Source organism: Halichoerus grypus, chromosome 14, assembly GCF_964656455.1.
Source record: "Halichoerus grypus chromosome 14, mHalGry1.hap1.1, whole genome shotgun sequence".
Taxonomy (NCBI): Eukaryota; Metazoa; Chordata; class Mammalia; order Carnivora; family Phocidae; genus Halichoerus; species Halichoerus grypus.
In genome coordinates this window covers 43883302-43900993 of record NC_135725.1, presented here as the reverse complement: position 1 = coordinate 43900993, position 17692 = coordinate 43883302, and the positions used below count along the sequence as shown (strand labels likewise).

General features: G+C 34.9%; 1 protein-coding gene across 4 annotated transcripts in view; it reads right to left on the bottom strand.

Annotated features, from left to right (window-relative positions):
- The window catches only part of CNTLN (centlein), a 296669-nt gene that overhangs the window by 34918 nt on the left and 244059 nt on the right, over positions 1-17692 (bottom strand). For all 4 annotated transcript variants that reach the window (XM_078061243.1, XM_078061240.1, XM_078061241.1 and 1 more), the window contains 2 exons: positions 6686-6877; positions 219-316 (listed from right to left, as the gene is read on the bottom strand). In XM_078061243.1, the coding sequence (XP_077917369.1) occupies positions 219-316; positions 6686-6877 (290 nt within the window). The remainder of the gene's footprint in view (positions 1-218; positions 317-6685; positions 6878-17692) is intronic.

The following is a 17692-nucleotide window of genomic DNA, read 5'->3' as shown; positions in this document are numbered from 1 at the left end:
ATATTCTTACTCTAAATAAAAAATTGCAAATCGTTTGCCATCGACCATGTTTATAGGTAATAGTCCTTAAACTTTCATCTTATTGAGGTTTAAACATGAACTAAGGAAGGAAAACTTTATTTTGAACATGTGGTATTGTTTCTTGGGTGCAATGGTTAATAGAGTTAACTACCACTAGATGGCACCAAATACAATGGATAAAAATATCAAGACCATACTTTTCATGCATCTCCTTTATGTGTTCTTCTTTTGCTAGGAGTTCAAATTTCAGAGACTTCACATTTGATGACTGTTTAGTGAGTTCATTAGTTGCATTCTAGATTAAAAATACACATAAAATCAAATACACCTTTCAATCTTTGGTGGAATGCAGCATACAAATAAACGCCATTCTCATGAAGAGTATTAAGTTTGCAAAATTATGGTTATAATTTAAAAGGATATTTTAATATTTTTAAATGCTTTATTTCATATGTTTTAATAGAAGTACTATGATACACTAAAATTTTCATATAACATACCAAAACCACAGAAGAATGCCACTGTATAACAACTGTAAGAAGTACATACCCAAAATACACATATGGGAAATATGGATTGTCTTTGTAAAATGTAACTGTGCATGTGGTTAATTTAGTATTTTAATGGGTTAAGAAGATCACTTAAAATGAATGGTGGGTTTACCAAGAACCCCCGTAACAGACCAAATATGGTCACAAATGCTCTGCAGCTCCTCCCATTAGGAGGTGAGATTCATCTTCCATCCCTTTCAGTCTGGTCTGGCCGGTGATTTGCTTTGACCAAAAAAAATGTGGCAGAAATGACATTACGCAAGTACCAGATCTGGGCCTCAACCCTTGCAGCTTGCACTTTTGCCCTCTTGGAATGCTGCCTGGGATCACCTTGCAGGGAAGACAGAGGAAAGGCCATGTGGAGGAGGACGGAGGTATCCGAGCAGACGGTCTGCAGACCAACTGCTGGGCTGCGAGTGAGGCTATCTTGGAACTTCCAGGCCAGATAAATCCTTGAGTTAAAAGAATGCAGGCACAGGAGAGAACTCAGAAGACAGAAGCCAAAGAACTGCCCAGTCCAACCCACTGGATCACAACAATCAATAAACTGCTGCTCCTTTTTTAAGATTTTTTAGACAGGGACAGGTAACTGATAGGGAATTTTACTAATACTCAATACTTCCTTACTTGAATTTATTAATAATACTAAGTATTATTAAAGTATCTATGCATCAACATCAGTTTGTCAAAGCAGAACAGCTTTGTGGTATTTGCTGACTACACCGCCCAGGAGCCAGAGGTAGGAACTGGAGTGTCAGGAACCCTAACTTTTAATTTGGACTCAAGTTCCTAGTGAACATGTAATCTGAGATATTACCTAGTGTTTTCGATATTATAGTTCTCCACCTACAAGATAGTGTTAACATAAATTAATTTGCTAAAATTTTAAAATATTAAATTAATATAAATAGAATAAAATATTATAGCTTTAAAAATATCTGGAGTAGTTATTTTGCTAATCTTTCTAGTATTTATAATCATTTCTGTTAAAACTATTCCCAGCTTTGACTATGTCATACTAAAAAAATGTAAATTTGAAAAGATGAAACCATTAATCACACCATGTAAATACAAGTCAAATTCATTAGTCAGACTTTAAAATACCTCACTGGTACAACATATGTAAATGCAAAATTTGAAATAATTTTAATTTTTACAATAAATACGTAAATTTTCTTAAAAATTCAAGACGATGTCAACATGGCAAGTGTATTGAATGTGAAAAATTTTGACTAAGTGGGGTCCTCTGGGTGGCTCATTGGTTAAGTGTCTGACTCTTGATTTTGGCTCAGGTCATGATCACAGGGTTGTGGGATCGAGTCCCATGTCATGTTCTGTGGTGGAGCTTGCTTAAAACTCTCTTTCTCTCCCTCTCCCAATGCTCCCCACTTCCCCAATCTCTCTCTCTCTTGCTCTCTCGAAAAAAAATAAAATGTTAAAAAAATTTTTTTGATTGTTTGTGTAATGCAATCTAAATTTCCACCATATTTGACATATATTGCCAGAATAAGATATTCCACCCTAGTGAATTTAGGAGCTAATTGAAGCTTTTGCTTTAATCATTAATCTTAAATTCTCTCTGGAATGATCGTTCACTCATTTAGAAAGATGAACATCCATAGTTACATTAAGCATTGTAATAGTGATACTTCAGTATAGTGACATTGTAAATATTATCACTGTATTAATTATATATGTTATCTTGCTATATCTTCATCACTATATCATTATATTGTCATGGCTTTTGGAACTATTATGATATAAAAGGCTACTGACCCCTACTCTAAATGGTCCCAAACTGCTGTTTTTCTCATTTTGTATTTTCACCTTAACATTTTCTTATTTTCTTTTTCTCTTTGTCAATCCCTTGGTCAAAATTTCTCGCTTCTGCCATCCATATTCCTGCCTAAAAACAATCGTCTGGCCCTTGAATATGCTAGTTCTAATCTGTTGCTTCTGAGGTATTTTCTGCTGAGAAGTTTAACAAATAGACTTATTACAGCTGTATTTAAAATAAAAGATAACAGGCAGTAAATGAAGCCTGACAGTATCTTCAGTGGAATAAATCAAGTGGATTTTAAGGTAGTTGTTTGATTCTTTCTGTTTTTAGACTTAAGGCTGTTATTTTAGGTGACTGAAAATGCTGTAAGTCTGACTTCTGGAAAGTTGAGGGATTACTGAATTATAGTAAATAAAACAACACCAGCTTGATATATACTTCTGCCAGAATTTCTAAATCTCACAGCCATTTCATTTGATCCTTAAAAATCCTTATGAAGTGGGTAGAAGGGTATCCCTGCTTTAGACCTCCAGAGAAATTATTTCCTCAGTCTGGTCCCATAAGAAGTTAGTGCACAAAGAGTGATCAAAACCCAGGGCCTCTAACATTTTCCATTTCTACTATACAATACTTAATCCACAGCATGACCTCAAATCTGGAGTAAAACAAATATTTCAAAAAATGTCACAATGGCAAGAATCCATCGTGGTTAGAGCTTTCCTGTCTAAGTTTATTAAACTTTTTTTTTTTTTTTTTAAATTGCAGAGTGTCTGAGTAAAGGCATGGACTCTGAAGTCAGATGGATTGAGTTCTAATTTCGGTTCTATCACTTAGTAGCTCAGTTGATCTTGAACAATTAATTTATCCTGTGTGTCTGCTTTCTCAACAGTAAAATAGAGTAATAGACTTTATCTCACAGGACAGAAATAAGGTGTTTTTTAAGATTTGATTTATTTATTCGAGAGAGAGAGAGGGAGAGAGCACAAGCAGGGGGAGCGGCAGGCAGAGGGAGAAGCAGACTCCCCGCTGAGCAGGGAGTCCAATGTGGGGCTCGATCCCAGGACCCCGGGATCATGACCTGAGCTGAAGGCAGACGCTTAACTGTCTGAGACACCCAGGCACCCCTAGAAATGAGGTTTAAATGAGTTAATATTTCTAAAGGACTTAGAACTAGCTTGGCAATAGTTTACATATAAAGGAACAGTAGTTTAAAAGCTACGATGCTTCATTATTGACCTCCTGGAAAACTGGAAGAGAACATGGTCTACACCAAAGGAATGCTTTCAACAATCAGGAAGTCAAAGAATCACAAATATAAACTGAAGTACTAGTCAATTCAAACTGTATAAATAACAACTACAAATACACTAAATATAAATAACATATATATATGTGTGTATGTATATATATGTATATGCCATCCACTGGAAGGAATTTGTACATCTCTAAATATTTGATTATTGATCTATATAAAGTTGGGTACCTTGAGGAAACATGTATAATGTAGGTAAAAATGAAGATACAGAAAATACACTTGAGCACTCAAATGATACTAAATGTACCATGTGTATCAGAGGTACACCTAAGAATTTACACAGAAAAGCCTAAAATTAATTGGATAAAATAAAAAAAGATGTATGTAAACTTTAATATATTCAAATCTTTTTTTAATATTTTTTAATTAACATATAATGTATTTGTTTCAGAGGTACAGATCTGTGATTCAACAGTCTTACACAATTCACAGCGCTTACCATAGCACATACCCTCCCCGGTGTCCATCACCCAGTCACCCCATCTCTCCCACCCCCCACCACTCCAGCAACCCTCAGTTTGTTTCCTGAGATTAAGAATTCCTCATATCAGTGAGATCATATGATACTTGTCTTTCTCTGATTGACTTATTTCGTTTAGCTTAATACCCTCTAGTTCCATCCACGTTGTTGCAAATGGGAAGATTTCAATTTTTTGATGGCTGCATAATATTCCATTGTATTAATATATTCAAATCTAACCAGTTTTTTCTTAATTAAGCATAAAAACATCAACTAGAAAAGAAGTTATTTCTTGGAAAATTATTATGTTAGCAATTTGATACCTGTTATGGGTTGAATTGTGTCCCCTCAAAATTTATATGTTGAAGTCTTAACCCCAGTACCTCAAAATGTGACTGTATTTGGATAAGGCCTTTAAAGAGTTAATTAAGGTCACATGAGGTCATACGGGTTGGACCTTCACCTAATATGACTGGTATCTTATTAGAAAGAGAGTAAACACAGATCACACAGACTCAGGGATGACCGTGTGAGGACACAGCGAAGAAGGTGGCCACTAGAAGCTAATGAGAGAACCTACTACCTATGGATACCTTGATCTTGGACTTGGAGACTCCAGAACTATGAGGGAAAAAATTTCCATTACTTAAGCCACGCAGTCTGTGGTACTTTGTTAGAGCAGACCTAGCAAACTAATCAAATATCAAAACAAAAATTTGTAGTAGCAGAGTGTATTATGTATCTTAAGGTACTGGTCTTCTAAGGTACTTCCATATTAAAACATGAAACAAGACAGAGATCAAGATTTATCCTTTTTGTCCCTAGGTAGCCTGGTCAGTGTCTAGGACTCCAAGCTAGATATGGACACTTCACTTCAAATGTACATCTAAATTGCTCCAGGCATTCTCATAGTCTTATCTTTGTGACTCACACATTCCTCCAAAGTGCAGAGAGATTTATATATGGGTGCAAACTTACACCATGGGAAACCATAATGTAAACAACCTAGAGATATTGATATGGGTTTATTATTTCCAAAAATTATGTTAGACCATTTCATAGTAAGTAAAACCAAGTAAGTAAAATATAAGTCAACGTAAAGCTATTAACCACTTTAAAAATTTTAGAAGTCAGATTAGGTATTACTGGATCCAACATTCTATTTTATCTTGGTGAAAACTAAAGTTGTATTTAGGAGCCTGAAGACTTAAGTATAAGAGGCATCACAGAACTGTGAATCAAAGTCTCTGTAGTAGGTATAGATAAGATGAAAGAATATCTCAATGATTTTATCTTCTGTACAGAAACCTAACACTGATGGTCAGTTTTAGTCCACTTTTTCACAAACAAATGCATTTTAAGAAAAGATGTATGCACCAAAGCTTGCACCACTGTTTTTTCTCATATTTCTATTATGTAAGGTATTTAAACTTATAAAATGTAGAGGTTGAGGCAAGTTCTACACATAAAAACTCTGAAGATGATATTCAGGAAATATCTAAATTAATGCCACTGTGTATATCTGATTATTATTAACAAAGCAAAATATTTTCAAGTAATGATACACTCATTTACTTTAAACTTTATCCTATTTTATCCTCTTAGTAATCCTTCATTTAAAGATACTATTGGAGAGAGCACATATCATATTTTGAATTAAAAACAACTGAGTCTATGTGATAATTCAATATTCTACTACCCTTTTATTTTTTTTTATTTTTTTTTCTTTTAACAGTCATAGCTACTCCGTTCCTAACGTATTATGTGCATTTCCAACCAGAACTTTCTTTCTAGTGACTCTCATTATAGTGATGGTCCCACATACACTGTCCTTTTAGCTCCCAGCTAGCAATACCCACCGAACAAAATAATTAAATACGTGAGGAATAAATGAGCTTGTGTTAAACAGTATGAAAATGAACTTTCCAATTAAATATCACAAATCCTGTTTCTTACAAGGTAATTCTATTTAAACTAAGGCCAGCCTTATTTTTAAGTTGTTGATAGTTTCAACTGGACTTAGACGGTATTCTTTACAAAGAAAAGGAACACCCCTTTTTACTCTTATTCTCAGGTTTAACTTGCTAAAATCTATTAAACCAACCACCTTTGTTCTGTGCTTCTCCCCCACCTCCATAATTTCCCTCGTCCTTCCTCATCTCCAACCAACAACAACCAAAATAGTAGCAACTGTGTAGAGGGAAGCAATGTTGATACACTAAAGTTTGAAAGGAATTCTGTGCAGTGGAGGGAGGGATGGAGGGTAGAGGGGAGTTCAGTAATGGAAGAGAAATGACAATGGCCAGTTTCTATCACCTTCTAAATTAGGATTTCATGGTGTCTTCTCATTTTCTCAGAGAATAGTGTTAGGAGTTACCATATAAGAAACTACAAGGCTAAAAGAGAATGATGAGGCCAAATATAGTATTAATAACTTTTGGATTATTTATACTATAATTTACCCTTATTAGTAGAATTAAATTAGAATCAATATAAACAGGTCTTTAAGGATTCACTAACTTAATATATGTTTCATGTTTAATAAAATTTATAATCACCTTTAATTTACACTGCAATTGCTTCATCTCCAAATCCATGCTCCTTGAAGGACCAAGTGATGTGACCTGTATCCGTGGAACTATCACCCGGGAAACTTCTTCTGCCAAACTTGTGATTTCAGATGAGGACTCCAATTTCCTCAGCAAGTCTTCTTTTTCCCTCCGAAGCCCAGCCAAATCAAAATTTAGCTTCTTTTTTAAAAAGAAAATAAATATAAATGTATTATAAAAGTAATTACTTTTAACCTAACAATTACCAGCATAAAATTCTAATGCTAAAGAAAAAAGTGAAATTAATTCTAAAAATAGTTATTATAAAAACTTTACAGAAATCATAATGCCTACGAGTTTTTGCTTAAGGTTGTAGTGCTTGTAAAGGTTAAAACAACATGGGCTGGCTGTACCCAGCATCTTTTGGTTGGCTGGTCTTCACTCAGGATGTGCTATTTCTTTGACTTCACATATACATGGCTGAGCCAGAGATTCACGTATTTTGATAACCTTGACTTCAGGACTGATGTACTTGACTGGTAAAAGCCAAGCTGGAGCAGGACAGGATAACAGATGTTAGTTGTTTATTCCACTGGGTAGGTCTTACCATCCTATATGGCAGCCAAAATGCTTCTCATTTAGTAACATAAATGTTAAGTCCAATTAGCAGAAGAGGCTTATTAGAGATTTAGTTCAAATAAATAGTGTGCAAATTCGCTCAGTCTTACACATTTGATTGATAGTCGACAAGTCCTCTTTGTAATGTTCACATAGAACTGCACCAAACTCCTTACATTTGAATTTTTAATGACATCAACATTTTACTAAAAGACATACTGGTAATGTTTTTATGAAATAGTGTAAAAGAAATGGTCTTAACGTCAACCCTTCCCGTTCACCAATCTGCAGTCAGCAGAATGTCACCAAGCTATAATGGCATAACAACTCAGAGCTCCTTAAGAGGATAACTGCAGTACTATTTTATTATTCCAGAGAAGCTTATAATATGGTAGTTTAACATAAGGAACAAGTACACAAAATGGTACTGAAATCTCTCAGGGGGCAAAAAATCTTTCTTAGTGAAAAATTCTAATGAGAAACAGCAAAAGATGTAGCCAACACGAACAGTAATATAAATATGGGACATAATAAGTTATCTAAGTATTAATGCTACATTTAAACACAACTTTTAGGAACTATACCAATAATTGCCTAGGTATTTGTGTATATATGCCTATACTGTTAAGTATGAATACTTCAGATATTGGATTCAAAACTACGGCTTGATATATTTGATATTAGATTATGTTTTGGTAGAATAAAAAGTATGTTTTGGTGAAAAATTCTTTGATTATATTTGAACTTATTTTTTAAGATTTATTTATTTGAGAGAGAGAGAGAGCAAGAGAGCATGCACACTCAGGGGAGGGGAAAAGGGAAAGGAGAGAGAATCCCACGCAGACTCCAGTTGAGTGCGGAGCCTGAGGGGTTGGATCCCATGATGGATGAGATTGAGACCTGAGCAGAAACCAAGAGTTGGAAGCTTAACTGACTGCTCCACATAGGTGCCCCTCTTTGACTATATTTGAACTTATGATCTAAAGGTGTGGTTCTATATATTTTCAGAAAATATTCATTCATGAATTGTATCAAAGTTACCTAAATAATTAATATCTAAAAGCAAACTCATAATTTCCCTAACCCTGAAAATCTTCCTAGTTATCTTCCAAGCTTGAATCCATCTCCCTCCTTGTTTATTGTCACGTTCTATAAATTATGTCATGTTCTATAAATTATGTCATGTTTCTCATATTCACTCCCTCTGCCACTTTCTTAATGAAGACTCTCACTATCCCACCAAGACCACTGCAAAAGCCCTTCCCCTCCCTGCAACCCTTCCTATTTTTAAACCATCTTTTATATAACTTTCTAAAACAACACCGACCTCTTAATCCCTCATTCAAAAGGCCTTCAGGGGGTTTCTTACCCCAGTAGAATAAAGCTCAGATGTTTGTGGTTTTCATAAGGCTCTCTAAGATTTAGCTTCAATTTGTGTTTCAGCCAAACATCATCTGAAGTCAAACCTGCCTGCCATACCCCAAATATGCCATTTCTACATCAATGACTCTACACTTGGCGTCTCCTTCCGCTGAAATTTCACTCATGCTTAAAAAACAGCTTAGTATTTCCCCCTTTATGAAGCCCTCTGTTCTTTCCCTTCTTCTTTTTCTTCAACAAGTAGCTTCTCCATTCCCTTAGCTCCCATAGCACTGTGTCTATTCTTCAACCATGAACCCTATTAAGTCCTTGAGAGAGGACTGTGCCTTTTTCCCCAGGGTGTCTAAAAAAATGCCTTCTGTATAGTAAGAACCAAAAGAAAGGCACAATAGACAAACTGTGGAAGGAACCAAGATGCCCTTTAACAGATGAATGGATAAAAAAGATGTGATACATATATACAATGGAATATTACTCAGTCATCAGAAAGGATGAATACCAACCATTTGCATTGACATGGAGGGAACTGGACAGGATTATGCTAAGTGAAATAGGTCAAGCAGAGAAAGACAATTATCATATGGTTTCACTCATATGTGGAACATAAGGAATAGAGCAGAGGACCACAGGGGAAGGGAGGGAAAACTGAATGGGAAGAAATCAGAGAGGGAGACAAATCATGAGAGACTCTGGACTCTGGGAACCAAACTGAGGGTTACAGATAGGAGTGGGGTGGGGGGTTGGGGTAACCGAGTGATGGGTATTAAGGAGGGCACATGTTGGGATGAGCACTGGGTGTTATATGCAACTAATGAATCATTGAATACTACAACAAAAACTTATGATGTATTATATGCTGGCTAACTGAACATAATTAAAAAAAAAAAAAGGTTCCAAAAATTGAAATCTCCCTATTTGTAGCATGGATGGTGCTATGAAGACACATTGATTTCAGCTCATATTTACAATCTTTCTATTAGTTTATCACTATATAAATTAAAATACACTTTTATTAGTAAAGTAATATTGTCAGTGTTTACTTAAGTAGTATGCACTGGAGCATTTATCAATCCTGAAGTGAATGCTATGCATCTAAATTAGACTTTCTAAGATTTTAATTTGGTATGACATAACTCATGGCTACAATTCTATGTGGAATCTCAGGCAACACAGAAAACTCTACTTTGATGAGGCTCTTTTCTTCCCACGAATAGTCCCGGTAGCTTCTCTCGTTTGTTAAACTTGTATGACATTAGATTTCTGTCTATTACTTCCACAGTGGTAGATCCTAACACTATAAATAAATCCTTCATGGAGGAAAGACCAAGCCAATAAATATAGTTCTCTAAAAGACATGCATAGTAGATTTTAACATTAATCTGACAGTATAAAAATTTATTAAATGAAAAAACACTGAAATTATGGAGACTGTAAATCACATGACTTGTAATTTATTAAAATATAAAACATATTTTAATTAACCAATATTTAAAATCTAAAATCTTTAAAATGTATTTCTAATATAATTATACATGCCCAGAAAAGCTACAGGGCATGTGTTGAAATAGAAGAAATAAACAAATCATATATTCCATCAGGTTGGAGTCCTTATCCCTTAGAATTTTGGACAAATAATGATGGCCTTATTACTAACTTTTCTCAGTTTAAACATCCTATTTCTTATTTGAGAAATGCTACAGATAAGACAAGAAGCATAAATAACTTTCTTTTGTGTACACTTGGCTTGGCATGTGAGACTACTTGTGGTGACCTTGTTAGAAAGAGAGTATGCTTAAAATTTACCAATAAATTAAGATTATCCTTAAAATTGTTGCTTTTCTTTTTTATCAAAAGCATGATCCTATTTCTATATTATTACTTTACCATCTCCAAACATTTAAAATATATGTCATTTATATTAAAACCATAAATAATAATAAAACACATGGAGAGTCATAATTTCTGGATTTTAGCTTTGGATTTACTGCTTACCAGTTGAGTGTGATGCTAATTAGCACTTGACATTGTTTCCTCATTTAAAAACAGAGATGATGCTTGTCTACCTAGCAAAGGTCATTTTGAGGGCAGAATTTTTAAAGAATTATGATAGCACTTGGTAAATTTTAAATTTACAGCATTATTGTTAGCACTATCTTGCGGTAAATGCTACCATAAAGTGTATGAGAAGTACCTTAAAGGCTGAGAACCTGGATTTTAAAAAAACTTTGTGACATACATAAAATATTAAGTATATATATAAACATATACAGAAAATTCCTCCCTTAAAGAGAACCTGGATTTAAAAAAAAAAAAACTTCGTGATATATATAAAATATTAAGTATATATATAAACATATACAGAAAATTCCTTCCTTAAAAGATATACCAATCTTTTAAAAAGTCTATTTCAATTTAAAAGTTGACTTCACTGAGAATAAGTACTGAGATTTATATTGATTTATGTGTAGTCAATTATTCTAACCAAAGCTTATAAAGTAGAACTTAACACTATAGAAGTTTAAAACTAGACCCTAGTTATTATTTATTTAAATAGAACATTAAAGAAGCATAAGTCTCTGAGAAGGAAAGAACCCTCTAAGCAACTGTAAGAAGAAACAAAATATATTGGAGAATTCATTCTTCAGTAAGGAGCTCTGGGGTAGGCAGAATCCTCAAATGACCCCCAATGACCCACACCCTGTAAAATACCCTCCCCTTATATGTGGGTGAGACCTGCGAACATAATGAGCTATCACTCCCATGATTATATTATTTGCGTATGTTATATGCAAAAGGCATTCTTTAAATTATGGTCCCTAATCACATGACTTTGAGTTAATCAAAAGCAAAATTATCCTGGCTGGTCCTGACCTAATCAGGTGAGGCCTTTACAAGAAATCCAGGGGCTCCCCTGAGGTCAGAGAGATTCTCCTGCTGGCCTTGAAGAAGTAAGTGGCCATCTTATGAGAGGACTGTGGAGGGGATAATAAGACAGGAACCTAAGGAAGGCCTCAGGAACTGAGAATGGTCCTTGACTGGCAGTCAACAAGAAAACCGGGACCTCAGTCCTATAATCACAAGGAACTGAATTTTTCCAACAAACACATGAGCTTGGAAGAAAAGCCTAAGCTCCGGAAAGGAAGCCAGCCTGGAAGACATACTAATGTGACATTCTGTGATAACACAGCCTTGTGATACTCTGAGAACAGGGTCTCACTAAGCTGTGCCAGACTCATCACCCATGGAAACCGTGACGTAATGAATGTATATGTGGTTTCTAAGCTACTAAGTTTGTGCTAATTTGTTACGTAGCATGGAAAACTTATGTTGAATCCCCATTTTTAAAAAATAAGCCTCTTTCTTAAACCTTGTTCTCTTATTGCCACCCTGCCCCACCTTGGGCAAGTATCCTGAGCCCCGTAGAGTTTGCATAACATCCTCATTCGGATTTTTTTCTTTATCCATAATTTTGTGTTAATTTTATGTCTTCAACTGCCTTAAAAATGATCTCATTTTCTCTGCTAGAAATATAAACTGCCTCTAGATCTGCATCTTACAGTTTAATTGCCAAGCAAAAGCCTAAGACCAGAAGCTTCCTTTTGCTGCTCTCAACAGTAACTGTGGAACCCCATGACCCAGGTGAATAAGGCTCTCTTGACAGACTCTCCCTTGTTCTCATATATGACAGTTCACTCAGTTTATTCAAGAAATACGTTTCTTTTATTCCGGGCCCCAACTTAACATTTTCTGGAAGATTTCGATAGGGAATGTCTAGACTCGGAACTTAACATTTTCTGGAAGACTTCGATAGGGAATGTCTAGACTCAGAACTTAACATTTTCTGGAAGATTTCGATAGGGAATGTCTAGACTCGGAACTGAACATTTTCTGGAAGACTTCGATAGGGAATGTCTAGACTCGGAACTGACTCGGAACTGACTCAGCATTTATTTTTTTAAATACACACAGCATAGTAGTAACTGTCGTAGCTCTGTTTTCAATGATAAAAAAAAAGTGACAATCCTTGCCTTCAGATAGCGACCAGTCTAAACCCTAGAAATATACAACAATAAACGACAGTAAGCGCTATGAAGAAACGAAACAGGGAACTAATGGGAATGTTACTGCCTGCACATCCCACCTGGTAAGTGCTGTTACAGCCAGTTTCCTTCCATGCATCCCTCCTGGTCTGTTTTGTCAGATGTTTCCTAGAAGCTAGGCGTAACATTAAAGGCTACAGCTAGATCTACAGCCACCTTGCTTTCCAACTTTTACTCTAGAGAAGGTATCTGCCCAAACACTGGTGAGTAAACTGAGGGCAATCCTGACAGGAGGGAGGGTCTCTATTCCAGCAGGGAGCCTTGGTAAACATTTTAATATTCAAGAATGAATTATCAGAAAAACTAAAACTGGGCCCATGGAAAATATCCTAGAGTCCAAGTGAAATGAAGCAAAGGGCATAGGAAAAAAAAAAAATCAGAATTGAAAGAATCATTTCCCTAATCACTCCCCAAAATAATGTATTTTTAGAGTAACTTTAATCTTGATGTCACCAAAGAATAAAATATTCAACATCTGACTATTTAATGGATATGATGCTAGTCGTGGCACAGGAAAAGAAAACACTTGTGAGTATTCACTAGTTTAGGAGCAGCGCTCCAGGGAAAAGGAAAGGGTGGCACAACTCTTCTGATTCTCTTTTTTTTTAAGATTTTATTTATTTGTTTGAGAGAGAGAGAGATGAGTGGGGGGAGGGGCAGAGGGACAACTGGACCCCCCACTGAGCATGGAGCCCGATGGGGAGCCCAATGCAGGGCTCAACATGGGGCTCAACGTGGGGCTCGATCCCAGGATCCTGAGATCAAGACCTGAGCCAAAGTCAGATGCTTAACCAACTGAGCTACCCAGGTGCCCCAAGAGACTGATTCTTACCTAACGTTTTTTGCCGGACAGTAATCACTTTATAGCACTGAAAAACACTGTTCAGTTCTCCCCGTGTTTTTCACCACTAGATTGGAAACTGAAAGTAATGAACTATCTAAAAACTTCAGAAAACAGTTTTAGTTGGGATAGTGGGATCTGAAATGTAGACACATGGAAATTCTAGAAAATCCAGCCTAACATGAGGCTGAATGGGTCACAGGAGCAGGGTTTCTGAGAAGCCTATGGAAAAAATAGTTGGTGGGAGGATTCTTTCCAGTTCATCCTAGGGAAAAGGTTAGATGTCAAATATTGGAAAAGGTCAGTCAATAAAACGAGTAAAAAGTGAGGGTTAGCTCTTATCTCTAACAATAGTGGAGTCTCTGATTTTTCTTTCTCCTTGTGAAACCCAAAGGCCTTGACAGTCAAAGTAAGGAAAAACAATCATTCAATGGCAATTGCCTGCTTCCAATTACTTCACCCAAATCTTTCATCTTAAATTCTACATAGGACTGAGATTATGGAATGATGTTATTTCATGTTGAATACACAAATAAATTGATTTATATCTCACAATCAGATTATTCTGGTCCACACTTAAGCAGTGGCAGCAATTTAAGAATCTTACTATTATAACTTTTAAAAATTATTACATAATAATTTTGTTACCAGAATTAAAGCAAAAAAGACCGGAGAGAAAATTCTAGTTGAATAATACCTACGTAAATTCTATAGGCAAGAACCTCCTACAAAGTCACCATGATCTTAATGTTCTTTCTCCTTCCTGTAAATAAAATCAATATTCTTTCAATGGGAATACAGGTCTTCCTTGACTTATGATGGGGTTACATCCTGACAAACTCATCATAAGTTAAATATATTATAAGCCAAAAATGCATTTAATACACCTAACCTACCGAACATCAGAGTTTAGCCTCACATGCCTTAAATGTGCTCAGGACACTTACATAAACCTACAATTGGGCAACATCATCAAACACAAGGCCTGTTTTATAATAAAGTGTCAATATCTCAAGTAATTCATTAAATACTGTATTGAAAGTGAAAAAGAGAATGACTGTATGGATACAGAATGACTATAAGTGCATCGGTTGTTCACCCTCACGATCGCATGGCTGACTGGGAGCTACAGCTGCTTCCCTGCCCAGCATCATAGACAGGACTGGACCATATATCACTAGCCCAGGAAAAGATCAAAAACCAAGATTCAAAGTATGATTTCTGTGGAATGCATATAGCTTTCACATCATCATAAGTGGGAACAAGGTAAGTCAGGGACTATTGGTATTCTTCTACAAGAAAAGAAAACTGAAGGAAATAAAATTCTGTATTGTCCATTTAGAAGACTAAAAGCACAGTCACTTAATTAAAATATTATATGAGCTACAAAGAAAATTACATGGGTTTCTAGGTTATTAGTAGAGTATTTTCCATATAAGTACTTATCTAAAAAGATAGTTCAGATTAATAACTCCTTCAAGTTAGTAACAAGTGTTATAAATTGAAAACATGAGTTTTTCTTTGTGATGATATTTGAGATCTTCAAGAAAAAGAATTAAAAATTAAAATCACCAACCAAAAAAAAAAAAGAACAAAGATCTCAGGCAGAGATGGAATTATTTATGTAACAAAACTTCTTGTGAAAAATACACTGAGTTATTACATCACTCATTTATAAACTATTTTCTGACAAATGCAGTTATTAAAAGCCTACAGTATGTTTCACAAAATGTCAAGCAAATGAAGGTAATATAGAGGACTTTTTACCAATGCTTTTGCTAGTAGTTAGACTTCAGTAGCCTTTAGAGACCATTAACTACCCTTTGGCTAATTGGCCAATGGAAGATTAATCCTCTTTTTATTCTAGCAGCACTATTTTAACACCCTTTACACTCTGTCAGTGTAGTGTCTGAATGACAAAATAATATTGTGCATGAATAATAAGCAGAAAAGTTAAATTAACATCTCATGTTTCACATGCCATACGTATGTGTCAGAAGAACTTTCTTTTTAAGTCACTGACATTCAACTTTTTAAAACAATCTCATGTTGACATCTTATTGAGGTGAATCTTCCTAATTACTGCTAATTGCCTATCAAGAAAAAAACTCTTTTCATGAAGTGCAGTTGTCTAGTACAGAGGAACGTAGCTCCAGTGTGCACATTAAAGACAAAGCATGACACTTAAGGTGCTACTTTGTTATAAGGTCATACTAAATATGGTTTGCAATTAACAAAGCCGTTTTTTTATGGTACTAGAAATGCCAATCTGTCTTGATGTGTTCAAATTAGCTTCTATCAAAGAAGTATGGATATCTGCATATGGAGAAGAGATATGCTACTTTCAGTAACATTTACAGGAAGTAAAATTAATTCAATGCTCTTACACTTTGTGATGTGAGTTCTAAGTGATGCCCAATTAAATAATTTCATAAATATGTTTGAATACGATTTCTCAAAATGAAAATCAGCACTATTACAAAAGCCAAATCATTTAAAACAGTTTACTGATACTTTTCTCAAAACAGCCCCAAATATTGAAAACATTTAACATGTACCCTTTAATTTGTACTAATAGTTTTGATGTGAGGGGCATTTATAGTAAATATTAATCTAAGTGATAACAGCAATATATGTGTTTCAAAATAATCGGAATAACTAAACTAATGACTTTTAACTGGATGGAAGTTAAACCACATCACTTAAACTTCTGCCCCCAAAACTATGGAAAAAGGTTCAGTAAAAATGTATTATATATGAAATTTGGAAAATTAACTAATAAAATTGACTTTCCAATATTTGTGGGAAAACAATCAATATTTGATTTATTCACAGTAAGAGGAGCTCAACTATAGGTTTGTTGTTATTTCCAATCCTCTATTCTAGTTACTAAAATAAATGCCCCTTCGAAACTTACATACCAAGTATGAAATTCAGAGACAGATATTCAGAACAAAAAGCATATCCAGAACAATTCATCATCATTGCTATTGTAAGAATTTCTCAATGTTCATATGGCAATATTATCAGACCAGTTCCAGCCCTCCTAGACACTTGATATGCACATGGCCATGGCATGCTTACTAATGGCCACCAAGGACGGTGCAATGCATTCCCATTCTGATTCCCTTCCCCAAGAGGAAATGAGAGAGAACGGCAATACATATGCCATTCTAAAGAAGAAACTGAGCGCTGTCTTTCTAAACTTTTTTTTCACTCTATTTCTGCTTCCCACTGCTTAAACTCAGCTAATTCAACACAGAAGTATCTATTCCTCACTTGTCCTATATATACCTATTCTCCTCAATTCTAGTCTTCCTCCACCTCTTTTGTCAATATTTACTTCAGTTACATAAGATGTAAGGGGGCAGGGGGAAAAGAATCCACCCCAGTTAAACTACTCAAACAATGAAGAAAAGGAAAAAAAAAAAAACCCTTCCCAAATCACCAAAAATAATAGCTAGTATTTCAGGGTGATATTAATACTGTATCTAAGTAAAGAACAGCCACAAAATTTTAAGTGAAGTTATAGATAATGATTGAGTTATTAGGAACAGAGGCTATCAAATTCTAGAATACTTGCAGAAGTCTCATGAAGATTGCCTCATTCTCCTTTAATTAAACTTGGTTTTCCTACACAACAGATCTCAATACTTTTATTTGATTGTTTTTCCATTCTAGCAGGGTGATTTACTTATTGTATTGTAAAGGCCTTTGTGAAGAGGCTTAAAGAAACTAATACGTATAGTATTGTTACTAACTGGAAGTGAGAATCTAGATAATTAAAAATTATCTAGATTTCACTAAGGCACAAAAGGCCTTTGTGAAGAGGCTTAAAGAAACTAATACGTATAGTATTGTTACTAACTGGAAGTGAGAATCTAGATAATTAAAAATTGCTCATAATACTTTGTATCAACTTTAAAAGGCATTGATATTCCTAAAAATAATCTTTGATTTCAAAAAATTTATAATAGACCAGGATACATTTCTATAATTTATATTTTCAAAAGATAAAAGCATTTTCAATTAGTAAGCTGCTAAAATACATGTATATCAACATTAAATTTATTTATG